The following is a 17041-nucleotide window of genomic DNA, read 5'->3' on the forward strand; positions in this document are numbered from 1 at the left end:
CGAGTGCTGTAGGATTTTAAAAGTGACAGAACAATCATAATTGGTTGAAGGAGAAATTTTAGGAAACGTGAACGGAATTAACAGCTCAAAACTCAGAAAATCAGAGCAGCTGCTAGTCAGGAGTGTCTGGCGGTGGCTTTGGCAGGAAGGATGTGGATGTGCACCAGGCTGGAGGCAGGGAAATGGGCACGAGAGGCCTGGGAAGACTGTAGAGGCCACCATGCTGGTAACTGGCCACAGAGTGGATGGTCAGGGTGTGTGTGGTGTGGTGGGTGGGGTAAGCAGGGTGCTATTTTCACTCCGAGGGATTGCAAAATGGTTTTACCATCCTGGGACGTCAGGAGGACAAGCAGATTGGTGGATAACGCTGAGAGCTGGGAGAGTGGGCAGTGGATACTTGTGAACACCCAAGGCCAAACAACTGCTTCCCAGGGCATTTGCAGGGCCCGTCTGCCTCAAGCCTCAGTCCCCAGTGCAGAAACCTGAAGAGCTTATGCTCCTGTGTGTCAGTCTACTTCCCACACTGTCGTAAGCGGTCTTCCAGCCCCAAGAAATCCCCTGAAAAGCAGAGAAATAGAGATCTGTGGGTCCAGCAGCAGAAGGGGATATACCCCTGACCCCTCAAGTCAGGATCTGAAGGTTTTCCCATACACACGCTGTTCTCGTAGGAAATTACCAGCATACTGTTCCATTACAAGTTATAAGAGGATCTCATCATCATTTATACTCTGCATATAATAAATGAGTTCCAGGGTCGCAACAACTGTCTTATCAACAGAAGTTGTAAAACACAACAAAACTTGGGACGCTGTACGGGATACAGTAGTTAAAGCAGCTGCTCGCTTCCTTGACTCCTGCAATGGTCAATGGCTTGATCACAGGGCTTTTCTGGGGAGGTGAGGGGCTATTAATAACAGGCTCTTGTTCGTAAACACATGGAATGAAGGCGATTGACCATAACACGCCAGGGCCTACGTGGAATCCAATTCATTAAGCAGTGCTCCTTGTCCAGTGAGTTTCTGAGTGGCTGGAAGCAGTGGGCTCTTTTTGAACTTTGTATTAGTTCTCTGCATTCGGCCTTACCCTGGAACAGCATGTTGGTCCCCTGCAGATCAGAAGACAAAACCCGGAGGGATTCTGGCTTCCATCATCCCCTTCCCTCTCTCCCTCTCCCGATTCTATAAATCACTGCTGGCAGGTAGCTGGGAAGCAGCTGCGAAGGACAGTTTTTCTCTGGAGCACAGGAAGCCACCTTTTAACCCGCCTGCTGTTGTTTGTCTCTCAAAACGTGACAAAGGAACAGATGTAAGCAACATGCCAACTGTTGAAAGGATCTGCTCGGAGCACTATAGGAAGCCTGTTCAGAGCTGCATCACACCAAGCATTCCGTGGAGGGACGACTGACTTCATTTCCTGACACTCCTACACAGGCTCTGCTCAGGTCAGGTTGGGATGCTCCATCCCCAGGCACCTCACCTCACGCTAGAAACGCCTTCCTCAATCCTGTTCAAGAGCCACTGAGGTTCAGTCCAGCCTTACCTCCTTGCGATGTCTCTTCTAACCCCCACATCCCTACCTCCCCTCTGGGCCACATGATTTTACAGTTGTGCTCGTCTCCAATTCCATCATAGGCCAACCTCACCTCTGTCCAAACCATCCTGTAATCTCCTTGAGGGCCGGAGCCATGGCTTATACATCTTTGTAAACCCAAAGTAGTGTTTTGCAAACCACTGGCTGCAAACCATTAGTGGATTGGCAAACAAGTTTAATGGGTTGTAGCCAACATTTTTTAGGAGACCTGGTGGTTAAGCTCTGGGCTGCTAACTGAAAGCTTGGTGGTTTGAACCCATCAGATGCTCCATGGGAAAAAGATGCAGCAGCCTGCTTCTGTAAAGATTACAGCCTTGGAAACCCTATGGGCAGTTCTACTGTGTCCTATAGGGTCACTATGAGTTGGAATCAACCCAATAGCAATGGGTTTCGTTTTTGGTTTAACCAACATTTTCAAATATGAAATAAAAACAAGCTTATAAAAGTCATTCTTGGGCACAATTGGGGAAATATAAACTGGATATTAGAGGAATTATGAAATTCCTATTAATTTTGCTAGGTATGGTAATGGTGTTCTGGCTGCGTAGGAGAACGCTTTATTCTTTGGAGATGCATGTGGAAGTATTTAGAGGTGACTTATTTTCAATGTAGTCCCCGGGTTGTGCGAACGGTTAACGTGTTTGGCTGCTAAGCGAAAGTTGGAAGTTTGAGTTCACCCAGAGGTGCTCTGAAAGGCCTAGCAATCTATTTCTGAAAAATCAGCCACTGAAAACCCTGTGAAGCACGGTTCTATTCTGACACACATGGGGTCACCATGAGTTGAATCGACTTGATGGCAACTGGTGGGAGTTTCAAACAGCTCAGTAAAAAAAAAAAAAAAAAAAAGCCACGTACGCGTGTGTGTGCTTGCGTACGTGTGCATACAGGGACCAATACATAGTATATGTGTGTATATAAACCAAAATGTGGCAAAATGTTACAACTGTTGAATTTAGGTGTAGGATATACAGTTCATTTAATTTTTCAGTATGTTTGAAAAATTTCATAATAAAAAGCCAAGAAGAAAATGAAACAGAAGAGAGAAAAATCAGAATGCAGAGCATGAAGTCCGACCTGGTTTCATGTATAAATGGCTGTGTATCCTGGGCCACCACGTAAATGTATTTCTTACTGTGAGTCTAGGCCAAGAATTTAAAAACACTGCCCTATAGCTCGCCACTGCTCCAAGCAGTCAGCAGGCATGCAATGAACTCTTTGTTAATTAACTTCTAGAAACACAGGAATTAAATGAAGCAGCAAGCTGAGAAACCATTTTGTCTCCAGTTACATCCTATTAACTCAAGCTGTGTCAAAATAGCCGCGACCGATCCTGCCATCGCACACTTGGGCCTCACCTCAACTCAGCCTTCAGGCCTTTCTTATCAGATGTTTATTTACTCATGAGGAAGGTTACTTTTTTTCTGGCTTTCCCCCTGGAAGCCAGAGAAAGAGGTGCGTTAACAGAAGACTTGAGTAGGGCGGCCAATTGCCCCCGGACAGGGGTCTTTCAGTCCCAGGCAAGCCAGAGCGGTGGGTCACCCTAAATCTGAGGGAAGACTGTGAGGGAACGTAGGGCTGAACCAGGAAAGCTGGGCAGGCCGTGCTATGTGACAGACAGTGTCACTGCAGCACGACCAAAACGGCCAAACCCAGAGCAGAAGACTGACAAGACATTCGAACAGCAAAGGCAAATGCCAAACTGCAAAGCGTCTCTCGTGCCCTTAAGCGGAATCTCTCTCTCTGATTACTCATCAGATAATCTGGAAAGCAAAGGACAAAGGAAACTTACTGTAAAAACGTCATCGTCACCAAGCTCAGCTTCATTGTGGATGGTGGAGGATGATGTGGTAGAGCCTAAAAAGACAAAAACGGAGTCAGAAATGTTTCCAAAGAGGGTAGGTCAAATCCAATCATTTAAAGGGTTTATTTTCATAAAATCTCATTCCATTCCTTTTGAATGTGATTCACCAGCAAAAATACGTTACCTGGGAATTAAATGCTTTTAATTTACTCTTCTTTAATTAACTCTTGCCAAGATGCTCTCTAAATTAACTTGGCTTACTGTTGTTGCCAATGAACCACTCAGACTTCTACGCTGGCTACCAGGGAAAGAGCCAATGGAGAGGAATCACCAAAGAAGGGGCAGATACACCCGCCTGTTCCACTGTAAGGGCGCGCTGGGAGATCAGACCTCTGCTGCTGACCCCAAGGTCCCCGGGGTGTCCGCGGGAAAGCACTGGACTGAGAAACCCTAAGTCAGACACGCTACAACCTTATTGGGTAAACTTGTCTTAGCTTTTCTGGTCTTTCCCTCTACCAGTGAGTGGGCCTGACTAAATAGCTTGTATTCAAATAATGCACCCTAAAACCCAAACTGTGGGAGTTGCCTTTTAAGCTGACACCAGGGCAAGGAGATTTCCTTTGGCAATACCAGGGGATCAGTGAGTTGACGCTGCTTTTCCAGGTCAAGATTAGGCTCCTGTCAGAAAACCCAGCTCATTCCATTTTGGAACTTGACCCTTAGAATTCAATGTATTTACTTTTTCACATCTTTCTTCATCTTGGTATGCAATCAGTAGAACTCTATTTGGAAAAGACACTAAACAAAAATTTGTATCTAGAAGCAATCACTGCCTGGCTCCCTCTCCCCGGCTCTTACAGCACCAATAATATGTGTATCCAACTAACTGACACTGTTAATTGGCCAAAAGTAAAAAACACAGAATTTGCATAGGTGACAGATACACCAAAAGGGAAATTTATTCTCCATCTTCTCCTTTTCTTGGTAAGGTCTTTAAAAAAATGTGCCTTTTGAAAATATTTTGCTATGACATGAAACTGAAATTGAAAGAATTGCTCAGAAAGGGGAAGAGATATTTAGATTTCCAATAAGGAGTAGGCGAAGAAAAAGAAAAAAAGAAAAACCAAAAAATCAGTTCCAAAATACCTTCTGTAGAATTTCTCTTGGAATTACTCCAATCGATCAATGTTTAAGGCAAGTTTAATAGGAAACAGGTAGTGTGTGCATCGAGAAAGAAATTACAAGTAGGAGAATCAAATTTTGTGTGTAGCTTCAGGGATTATCAAGTATATAGACAAACTGCAAACATGTATCAACGATACAGGAACCATTTTCTCTCTGAACATTAAAAAAAGCTATGTTTAATAACACATTTTAAATATTTGCCACTTATGTCAAATCTATGATGTGAACACAAACTGGTTTTATTAAATTCTCTTTCTGGCTTTCACATGGTTGTAGTTAATGGGCTCATGGTCTAGCTAGAATTCTTATTACTGGTTATAATCTTAAGTGTTTAAGATTGGCTTTTCTCTCTTATCCCAAATCACAATGAAGAAAATAAACAAATGAAATGTACATTCTTTTGGGATTAATTGCCCCAAATTCTGAATTTGGCATTAATGTGCCTTGCTTGATATTTCTTTCTCCACGGGGACCTTGGTTATGGAAACTTTTACATGGAGAAACTTTAACCCTTGATTTGGTAACTTGATGGGTTGAAGTGGAGAACTTGTTGGGACCTTGGTTATGGAAACTTTTACATGGAGAAACTTTAACCCTTGATTTGGTAACTTGATGGGTTGAAGTGGAGAACTTGTTTTGTGCATTTGTGGACTCTAGCCAAGGCCAACATGAGAACTGACCGAAAGGCCCCTTCAGGACCATGATCAATGTAACACAATGTCTACCTCTAACTCGCCCCATAGGCCAAGGCCTAAACTGAACCAAGGCTCCAGGGCTCACAGCTCCCTTTTCCTTCTCAGTGGAGACAGTACACCCCGGCCTCTGATTGTGGACAGTTGGTAGACCTAGAGGCTCCTGGGCCTACCAGAATCCATTTTCCACTTCTGAGCCACGACAGGGCAGACCCAAGCAGTTGCAATATTTAGGGCAAGGTCGAATCAGTCAAAAAATCATTTACATGGAAGTCCAGAAATTATCTGCTTTTTCTTTCAGAGCAAAGCCTAAAAACCATTTGAGATCACTCCTTATTTTGAAATCCATCTCCTCCACCCTCACTGGCACTTTAATTATCCTCCTTGGATCCTCCCAAAGATTTGACATCTACTGACCTGGCCCCCAGCTCTCCTGCAAATAAACCACAAATACATGACAGCAGACTATCGGGATTAAAAACCACTTGGGGAGTTCCCATGGTCTTGTTAAGAATGCAGTGATGAATTTAATACCTTCTATAAGGTCTTCGATTGCTTTCCTTACTCCCCTGTCAAAGGCTCGAGCATCAGCGGGGCTTTGGAAAGTAAGTCCAAACTTCCTATTATCGACCTTCCAATGATGAAACGTTGGATTGGCTTTGGTGTAGACCAAGTCCTTTCTTACATAGCATTCCAATACCACCTGGAGGATTGAAACACACAGGCTGGTTACTTCTGGAACTGCCATGATGGTGTCTGGTAGCAGGAGTCTACTTAGCAACCATCACTGGTGGAAGCTAATGAAAGCCCTCTACCCCCTGCTTTCACGTATCTGCTAGTCTCCCCATCTCAGAAGAAACTTTGCTTGCCTCTGTTAGCCATCCAATCTTTGGTGACCCCTCCCCCTCGGCTCTGGTGACCACCTTCTGTACTGATCCTTCACCATGTTCCTCTTCACCTCACTCATTCCTCTGCCTCCTGCCTCTGACTATGGTACTCCAAGCTGAGGCCCTTGGGTCTTGGGTCTTTGCTCCTGGTTTATCGCTTGTATGCCAGGGCTTCTGAGTTGATGACCCTCTCTCCCCTGTTCTAGTGGTGTCTGCCTGTGACCCCAAATTCGACAAGTTGAAGACTAATCTGTTTGGGTATTTCTGGGACTAGCTTCTTCCACTGTCTCCATCTCTGGCATTGGCAATCCCTCTCTGCACTCTCTATCCCCTATATTAATCCATTTCATTGTTCCTTCAATGTCTTTTATATCAATCTCATTTCAATTGCTAATACTCTGATCTGGGGCTCTGTGAATCTTACATCTGGATTACTAGAACTATCTCCAAGGTTTTGGCAATCTAGCCTCCGAACTGCCTTTTACTAAGCTTTAACTTTGAGTAGGTTGTCTCTGACTCTCAATCATTTTATATCTAAAATGGAAATAACACGAAGGTTATCAATGAAAACATATATATGAAGATGCTCTAGAACACCAAATAAATTAGAAGCTTAACAAGGCGAAACTCATTTCCCTGTATATTCCCACCACCAAAATCTTTTCTTCTAGCTCTTCTTGTCCCCTTCAATTTAGTCCATTACATATTATTCTTTAACAGTTTCATGTAAATTAGTCTTGTTCCTCTAACTAGACTATAAAAGATCAAGATATAAAATAACTCTCCCGGTGTCTAGCACAGTGCTATTGTTAATAAAGATATAGAATAAAACATATACAGCAATACGTGAAGGTAAACATCATTCTTTTTTCACCAAAAAGCCCTCAAAATATGTACAATATTTATTCCTATGGCTTCATTATGGACACTGTAATGATTTTGCTACGTTTTAATAGCCTTGCTCTTGTTCTGACCAAGTTTTGCATTGAACACAATGACATCTTATTAATTTAGATTAATTGAGGGGAAGGAGCAAAGGCCTGCTTAAATAAGTATAAATTTAGAAAGTATCTTTAAATTAGTATAAATTTCAAGAATACATCTAGCAAGCAGAAATTAAGTGCTGCCTAATAAATGTTCCCTAACTTAATTAAGTCGATGAGAATAATCAAATTGGCATATCAAATAGCAGTCCCAAGCAGTTAACTTTATTACACTGTATTAAAAGCGGACAACAGTGTCCTCACGCATTCTATTTATAATGAAATTCCTTATTATGGCCATTTTTCCCCTAAGAATAGTGCAGTGATTAAATGTCAGCCCAGCCCCATTCCAAACTGGGGAAATCCAAATAACCAAGGCTTTAACTAACAAATGTTCATCTATTTTAGAATTTATTAGTCTCAATTCAAAGTCTCAAAATAAACGGTTTTGTAAAAATGAAGACTTTGAGTTTCTTATTTTTAGGGTGAAAAAAAATTAAGCCTTTGGTTAATATTTTCCAAGGCACATTTTCTTAGAAAGTTTAAGTGAAAATAAGTTCAGCCACCTAAATTTTGTGAGGAAGGAAAATCAGAAACCACCTCTGAAACAAAATGACATCATTACAGGTCTCAGTTCAACGAGAAAAACGAAAAGGGTCAGATTCTTTAACCTTCATATCAAGTGTCTAGTGAAGTTTTGGCAAACATGCAGTCAGGCACTGATTTAAAACTTGAGAAAGGCTTTGTAAAATATCTTTTAAAATGAGATGCATGGGAAGGAAAAAACAAAAAAATGCTCAAAAAACTCAGGTGATTACATTCCTTTTGGAGGCTTAAAACATTTTACACAAGAAATACATCTTGTAAAAGATTTAAATAGTTTAGATGAATATGTAAAAGGCCCCATTTCACTCATCCCTAACCCTTAGCTCCTCTCCATTTCCAGTTACCCACTGTGGGTGTGGGGAACACTATACCTGTTCTCTTATCTGTGGCTTCTTTATACATAAATGTGTTCGTGTGTATGCCTAAAAGCAGCTGTCCTGGTAACTTGTTCTGCAGTTTGCCTTTTACTTTCCTTAAAACCACGTGTCTTGGGGTCCCAGGAAGGTAAAGGATTCTTTTTAAAGGCTGCGTACTATTCCTCAGTAGCGATTTATGTGTTTATTCATCCATTCTCTGTACCAATGGGCATTTAGGCTGTGTCTAATTGGTCATTTTTACAGAAATGCAGCAATGAACATCCTCACACATTAGCAGTTCTCAAGGTGTGGTCTGTAGACCCTTGAAGTGCTCCCCACCCCAGACCCTTTCAGGGAGTCCAGGCTGATAAAAATATTTTCATAATAAGAAGAAGACATCGTTGTCTTTTTCCCTGGGTTGACATTGGCGCTGATGGCTAAAAGGAATGGTGGATAAAACTGCTGTCGCACATAGCAGGCAGTGGCACCAAACAGTACTAAAAGTTGTTAGATTCTTCACCATCACACAAAGTAAAACAATGCGAGCTTTATTTAGGGAAGTCCTTATGAAGCAGTACAAACCATTTTACTAAATCTTGACCATTAAGTGATGCCTTTTGAGTGCTGAAAAGGAAAACGCATACTTGGGTTCTCCTATCTGCCTCTGCGTTCAACTTATGGCAATATATTGCTTTGGTTGAAGAATCTGAAGAAAATCTAGCTTTGTACAAATATGTGCTCGGAAAAGGGAGAAAAGGGTATTTTTAATAGTGACGGTTGTCTCAAGGAAAAGGGGTTGTGTGATCATTTTGGTTGTGAGTTGAACTAACTGCATTTTCATGGATCACCATTTTTATTTGAAAGAATGGCTGAGAGACCAACTATGGTTAGTCATACTGAGGTGTCTGGCAGCCATTTTCTTGAGAACGAACAAAATGAGCCTGTCACTTCAAGGAAAACAACTGGTGGTATTTACTGCCAATAAAAAAAAACGTGAACTTTCAAGTGAAAATTATAATTTTGGATCGCTTCCTAACACAAACTTTTCTGATGAGATCAGTGGTGATATTAGGAAATGTGATTTTTTGATTTTGTAGACTGAAATGTGTCAACATTTGGAAAATCTGCATAACTCAGTAAACCAATATTTTCCAAGTGAATAATGCATGATGTTACAAAGTAAGCCATGAGTAAAAAGCCACTCAAAGTGAAAGATGAACCAGTGGGTTTTAATGTAACAGAGTCTCAGAAGTTCACTGAGGTGGTTTCAGATTCCATATTCCACATTTAAGAAACTGCCACGGTGGAGGTTTGGTGTAGTATCGAAGAAAAATACCTATAATTATCTAAAAAGGCTTATTAAAATAATGCTTCTTTCTCCAACAACTCATCTGGGCAAGGCTGGATTTTCTTCATCTATTTTAACTAAAACAATATATCAAAATAGATGGAAAGCAGAAACAGATATTAGAATCTAGCTATTTTCCACTAAGCCTGATATTAAAGAGATTTGTAAAACTGTAAAATAATGCCACCCTTCTAATTATTTTCTGGAAAAACAGTTATAATGTTACTTTTCATGGAAATTGCATCTATATTAACAATATTGTCAAATTAAGAAATTGAAAAAAATTTCAATTTAATTTCTAACATGATAAATACTAATAGCTATAACCCATAAAGACAAAACCTCTTTGGGGTCCTCGATAATTTTTTTAGAGTGTGAAGGGGTCTAAAACATTTGTGAACCATTAATGTACGGTTTAATGTACACAAATCTTGTGTCTAAGTCTATTTCTATAGGGTAGGGGTCTAGACATGGAACTGTCTGATTTAAAAAAAAAAAGTACACACATTTCAAATTAATGTCCTGCCAAATTGCCTTTCAAAGATAGCTTTGCCAGTGAAACGCTCGGGAAATGTGTATGAAAACGCCTGCTGACCCGCAGATGGGCAGCAAGTGAAAATCATCAGCCTTTTAGATTTGGGGATTAATCTTCATAAGCTGGCTTCTCACATACTTTGTTTAAAGAGTAAAAATCCTTTAATCCACATAAGGTAAGATTCAATTCAAAAACGATTTTTTTAATTTACATATAATTGCTCAGGAAAACTGTCCCCCAAATTACAAAAAAAACTATGTTCCAAGTAACACCTGTGAATGGATGTCTGCAATACAGACTTTCCCACAAAAACCATGGCAGTAAAGTTCACAGGACTCAACATATAGTAATAATAATAAAAATTAAAAAAGTAGCTAAATTTTAGAACTGTACGACGTTGGAAAACTATTGACAGAACTGTCTCTATCAGAAAGAGCACTTCCCACCCTAGCTGCAGTGCTGGGAACTCTGATGTCATCTACCACTGTATAGCACAAATGATTCCACCTTTCGCGTGCCACTCCACCTTTTAGAGGGGGCTCCCTCAACAACCCACCCCATTTGCACAGCTCCCATCTGGGCTTATACCCTCCAGTGGACTATTGCACTATAGAAGCTTGGAGGCCAAAAGTGTGGCATCATGGAGTGAAAACGGAACAGGATTGAGGGATGGAGCGATGCAGAAACATGATGGGGGAAGAGGCACACATTTAGGAGGGTACCATCCTCGTAACCATCTTGCAATAAACAAGAGAAGCTAATCTACAACTCCAGGGAGGTGACAGAGAGCAAGGACTGTATGCAGAGTTAATATACAAGGACCAGGCTTTGGCTTCACATGGGTTCCAATGCTGGCTCTGCCCATGACTGCAGGCCCTAGACTGAGGGAGTGGCAAACTCAGTTTTCCCATCTACAAAGTGGGGATAATAATATCTCCCTCCTTTTGAATGCTACAGAAATTTAATTGAAATTATTTATGTAAAGGGCCTTGAACAAAATGGTAGAAGTTTGTTTGCATTATGTACTCTGTACAAACCAGTGCTAAGACATAAATTAATAAATTTGTAAAATATGGGGCTGAATTAGACAATCTAAAGGGCCATTTTAGGTTGAAACATTCTGTGACAAACCATAGAAACCATGAGAAAAATAGCTCTAAATATATATAACCTTCCAGGTAAGACAATCTGCTAACATAGAAATAATAACAACAACAAAAAATTCCTATGAAAACGTTTGGAGAAAAAGAACTCCAACTAAAATAAAAAGACAAACAACAGACTGTAAAAATATATTTGTGGCAAATATGGTTGATGAGGATTAATATCTTTATTACACAATAGGGCACACATTGCAAGGAGGAAAATAAGTCCCCAAAAGGTAGATATGCAAAGAGCATTAACAAGTAACTCACAGTTACAACTGTTTAACAAATGGATAAACATTGGACCTCACCAGTAACAACAATAGGGTGCCACTGTTGCTCTATCAGAGCCCTGGTGGTGCAGTGGTTAAGAGCCCAGCAGCTAACTAAAAGGTCAGCAATTCAAATTCATCAGAAACCCTACTGGGCAGTTCTACTCTGTCGACCTGATGGCCGTGCCAGAGGGTCTATTAAGACACTATTCATAATACTGGGGGGAAAAAAGGAAAGGCCCTCAATGCTTGACACTAAGAATGTGGTCATATACACAACAAAACATCAACCTGTATCAGCAACATGGAAAAGTCTTATGAGAATGTTAAGGTAAAACAAGTGATATACTAAACTGTTTACAAACCCTGACTGTAACTGTGTAAAAGTAAAAACATGCACAAGGAAATACATTAAAGGCAAAAGATGGCTGAGCTTGTGCAACTGTGGCTCAGTTTTGGGGTCAGAGTGACAGGGTTTAAAAAACCAGTCCCAGGCCCCCAAGTTTTGTTACCAAGGACAAGTAAGGAATCGTTCTGAATCTTAATTTTTTCAATTATACTTATTCAAGTTGCTGTAGGGATACTCACGAAAGGGCTAGCATTGTTCTCAGCCCATCCTAATAAGTGCTAGATAAATGGTAGTTACTTTACTTTTCATTGGTAGTGTGGTTACATCATGTTTACTGTGAATGTTTTATAAGCAAAAATGATTTACTCATGTTGACTGTCATGTGGGAAATTTCCTGAATAGACATTTAACAGTGCGTTGTATTCTCCACTTTAAATTTTCAAACATGAATCAAGTGTAAAAACAGCATTTCCATCAACCCATATATAAACCCTGTTGCGGTCAAGTTGATTTCGACTCATAGCGACCCTACAGGACTGAGTAGAACTGCTCCGTAGGGTTTCCAAGGAGCGGCTGGTGGATTTGAACTGCTGACCTTTTAGTTAAGAGCCGAGCTCTTAATTACTGTGCCACCAGGGCTCCAACCTATTATATAACATTTTAAAAATTGTCATCATCTATTTTGTAAAATTTTTAAACTATAAAAAGTGGTAGCAAAAGATTGAATTTGCACATTTAAGACAGAAACTCCCACAGATGCCCTAGTAAGGGTCTCAGGGTAACATCAACCTATTCCTGTGGTATCTCTGCATTTTCTCAGTGAGATTCTGTACCATCCTTCATGTGCTAAATCAGCTGATGGCGTTTGAGTACACATGCCATGATCAAATACAGATAGTAGTACTGTTCTTCCAGGCTCATGGCCACTAATTTAAAATAGACTTGGAACATTCAATTTTCCTTTGTATCATGGCCTCCTTCATAACAAAAAAACCCCAGACATTTAGGTCCCTTCATGAGATCGTATGTTATGAACTATCAGCCCCTGCCCCTCACCCATGTGGGATAATGATTACTCTCCAAAGTATTTATTTATGAGGATGTATGATTATTTATAGAAGTGTGAAACCACTACTTTTTATTACTTATCTTTTTTCAAAAATATTTTATTCACTAGTTTATGAGAGAAAAGCTACAGTGTCCTTTAGAGAGTTATATAGAAGTAACCAAATATCGGATGACACCCCGCCTTTGCATTTTACCTTTCCTCAACCCAAACCTGCATGGCACGCTCCATGAACAGACCCTGCATTTTAAAAATGCTGACTTCACTGCTCAGTACAAAGTGATTCATAATAAAGAACAAACTTTTGTTCTGAGTACCTTGTACAGTTGACAGAAAAAAAAAAGACACCTTAATTAATCAAAGAACCAAACAAGAGAGTCACATATCCTGCTTCTGAGCATCTCAGTTTTATGATGCATGGTAAAAAGACTTCACTGAAAAGTGAGGGCTATGTTTTGGAATTGGGCACCAGCTCCAGAGGTCTAAATTTTGAAGCTTTTGCAAGAGTCTGAAGTCAGAGGAAGAAGGGGGGGGGGGAATAACCTAAGGGAAGAGGGTTGTAATTCAACGTAAAGAAATCAGTTGTTACTTTAACGTGTCTGCCATTACCAGTTTGTCTTTCTGTCGTTCACCATGGATGAGAAAGCCGCTGCGTCCATTGCCTTCCGGATGCATGACCTTACAGACCCCGACGCGACTGATCCCGCCTCCTTCCTGTGGGAACCATCCCCCGCTGGAGTCATCTCTGGTCATAACCACAGCCTTGACACGCACAATATAGCTGTCACTAAAACGACAACAAGAAGAATGGGGCATGACAATGGTCTGGTAGCTGCAGAACACGTTTGATAAGTGCAAGAACCACTAGCCAGCACTCTCCTGGCCTTCGCAGAAGAAAATCTGTGCCTGGTGGTAACCCGAAAAGGTAGCCCACCTCAACTTTGGGGGGAAAAACCCCAACTTAAATTCAATATAAACTACATTAAAAAAAAAAAAAGATATCAAGTAATTAAAAAATATTTTGGGAATCTTCAAAGGTAGATGCAAATTTTTCATGTTGAGATCCAAGTCTGTAGGCATAATGTCCTTCAGTTTCTAGGTATAAGTATTAATAAAACAAACGCGCTGATCTCTGGTATCTTCAAGTTAGGAAAGACAAATATATTAAGAGGATATTACAACTTCAAACCTTCATTTACAATGAACGATCAAGGCTTAACATTTCATAAAGCCAGTCATCTTCTGATTCAGCCTAAGAATATGATAATCCACTTGCAAATCACAAATTGATCATGCAATTGTCTGCACAGGTTGGAAAATATGTCCATTCAAATACCCTTTGCACACCCCGTCTTCTGTTTATGGTTTTATTTTTTCTAGTCTAAACTTCAATTTCGCAATAAGTTCCTTCTCACATTTGCCAAAATCTCTTTTCTCCTCCAGAGACCAACTCTAGCCTCTTTTCAATGTTCATCACATTTTGGGAAATTTATTTGGATTTTCAGCCAGGCCATTAAATTCTCACTTGCTATTTTCTTTCTTTGGATACAATTCCTTTTTCACTCATTCAAACATATATTCATGTCTTCTCTATGCCAGGCACTGGATTCTAGAGAAACACAAATGCAGAGTGACACAGGCCCCCTTGGTTGCTCAGGCTTCAAGGGAAGGCCTCCCCAACCCGTGCTCAGAGCCTGGCCACCACAATCTGCCCCACACCCCTGCTCACCTCACTCACCACAAGAAGCCAACGCCACCAGACTGTCCTTTACCCCTACAGTTCACCTCCCACTCAACTGGGGAACACCATTTCCCTTACTTCCTCATCCTCTCCTATGACCATCCCTTTCACTTTCTTAATCTAAATGACTACCTCCCTCTCCCTGGGTCTCTGTGGCCCACTCATATGGGGCTGCTGTCTCTCCCACATCCCTTCCCACAAAGCCTAGACATGGGGTAGTGTACTCATCTTGCTGCAGACTATTTGCCCTCCCTCCAGTTCCTCTGATGCTTGTACACCTGACCTCACTGCCCACTACCCTTCTTTGTTTCAGTCTTCTACACACTTCTGGATCACTTCCCCTCATTCCTTGAAAAGATTACCAACCTCTTGTCTCTAGGCTCACTGCCTCTCCAGCTCTTCACCATTACCTCTGTCAAGATTCTCGGTTATTTCATTATTTACACAAAGGACGCTTCCAATTTCTTGGACTCTCAGTTCATGGAACTCCTCTATTTCAATGACTTTGTCTTATATCCAACCTTAGTCATACATGCCCAGGGTCACACTCTTGAACTTGTCAATATCAACATCGGTACCACCTCTTTAAAGTGTTCAAAAGCAAAGATGTCACTTTGAGGACTAAGGTGTGCCTGACCCAAGTCATAATATTTTCAATCACCTCTTACGCATGTGAAAGCTGGGCAATGAAAAGGGAAAACAGAAGAACCGAGGCACTCTAATTGGGATGTTGGCAACAAATACTGAATATACCATGGCCTGCCAGAAGAACAAACAAATCTGCCTTGGAAGAAGTACAGCCAGAATGCTCCTTAGAAGTGAGGATGGTGAGACTTTGTCTCACATACTTTGGACATGTTATCAGGAGGGACCAGTCCCTGGAGAAGGACATCATGCTTGGTAAAATAAAGGGTCAGCGAAAAAGAGGAAGACCTTCAATGAGATGGACTGCACTGTGGTTGCAACAACGGGCTCAAACATAGCAATGATTGTAAGGATAGTGCCGCAGGATTGGGCAACATTTCATTCTATTATACATGAGGTCACTGAGTCAGAACTGACTTGACAGCACCTAACAACAACAACAACCACCTCTACAATCTCATTTTTAAGCATTCTAGTCTCTAACTACCACCTCCTAACTTTGCAGCTCATTCCCTCCAGACTCTAATAATGTTTCAGCCACATTTTTCCTGTTCCCCAAGCCCTTGATTCTCACCCCAACTTAAATTCCATGGTCTAATGGTCTATCACAACACTCCTTTGCACTCTTTCCTTACTGTAATTGCCTGACAAAACCCCAACCTCTGTTAAATTGTATTATTGGCTTACTCCCTGCCTCCACACAGGAAGTTGAACATGGTTAGAGAAAAACCCCCCACTACTAAAGTCATAAGCACTAATCTACAGTGTCACCTGGAATTCTGCTATACTTCCCTGGTCCGTCCCTAAGAAGACTACTCCACATGTCCCCCCACTTCCTCCCTCACAAGATGATGGATAAGTGTTCCTTCATTTCCCTGAGAAAACAGACATAAGCAGAAAGAACTTGCACCTGCACCCTTCACCATGCCTACTACTCTGTACCAATAGTTTGCCTTTCCTTCTGTAATTGTGGATAAACAATCCATAATCCAGGCTCAGGCCAACTCCTCCATGTAAATACCTTCTATGTGCTAAAAAAAAAAAAAAAACAGACCCCAAATTCACAGTTCCAACCCAGACCTCTTCCCTAAGCTCCAGACCAGTAAAACCAACTGCCCATGTGATTTCTCTGCTTGGGTGTCTAATAGGCATCTCAATCAACATGTTTCAGATTAGGCTCTTGATTTCAATCCCTTTCCATTCTACTAGTTTTCCCTTTGAAATATATCCAGAAGCCACTTTTCATGACCTCCACTGACACTGCCCTAACCCCAGCTGCCATCATCTCTCATTTAGATTATTCCAGTAGCCTCCTAACTGGCCTCCTTATTTCCATGCTTGCCCTACTTTCCCAGAAAACAGAAAATTCAGCCAGATTATGACTCTCTACTCAAACAAACCATCCAGTAGCTTCCTATATAACTCTGAGTAAAAATAAAAATCTGAATAGTATCTACTAGTCTTCTCCTCACTCATTCTACTTCAGTCCCATTGGACTCCTTGATGGCCTTCCATACTAGACATATGCCTAGCCCAGGGCCTTTGCACTTGCTATTTCCTCTACTTAGAATGTCATTCCCTGTTCTCCCAAATACCCATTAGGTTCATTCTCTTATTTCATTTAGGTCTCTGTCTCAGGTCATTTCATCAGAGAAGATGCCCCTGTCTACTTGATATAAAGCGGCACCCTCTACCTCTTTTAAATCTTTTACCCCGCTTTGTTTTTCTATGTGCTACTGAATTAACACCTGCCCTATTACATATTTGTTTGCCTACTTTCCCCAACTAGAATGTAAACTCCACAAAAATAGAGACTTTGGCTTTTTTGTTCATTGTTATA

At 41.0% G+C, this 17041-nt stretch overlaps 1 protein-coding gene across 3 annotated transcripts in view; it reads right to left on the reverse strand.

Annotated features, from left to right (window-relative positions):
• SPRED2 (sprouty related EVH1 domain containing 2) overlaps nt 1-17041 on the reverse strand; it is a 135421-nt gene that overhangs the window by 28370 nt on the left and 90010 nt on the right. For all 3 annotated transcript variants that reach the window (XM_010593617.3, XM_023552703.2, XM_023552702.2), the window contains exons 2-4: nt 13425-13602; nt 5803-5971; nt 3380-3444 (exon numbers count right to left, since the gene is read on the reverse strand). In XM_010593617.3, the coding sequence (XP_010591919.1) occupies nt 3380-3444; nt 5803-5971; nt 13425-13602 (412 nt within the window). The remainder of the gene's footprint in view (nt 1-3379; nt 3445-5802; nt 5972-13424; nt 13603-17041) is intronic.

Source organism: Loxodonta africana, chromosome 15 (assembly GCF_030014295.1).
Source record: "Loxodonta africana isolate mLoxAfr1 chromosome 15, mLoxAfr1.hap2, whole genome shotgun sequence".
Taxonomy (NCBI): Eukaryota; Metazoa; Chordata; class Mammalia; order Proboscidea; family Elephantidae; genus Loxodonta; species Loxodonta africana.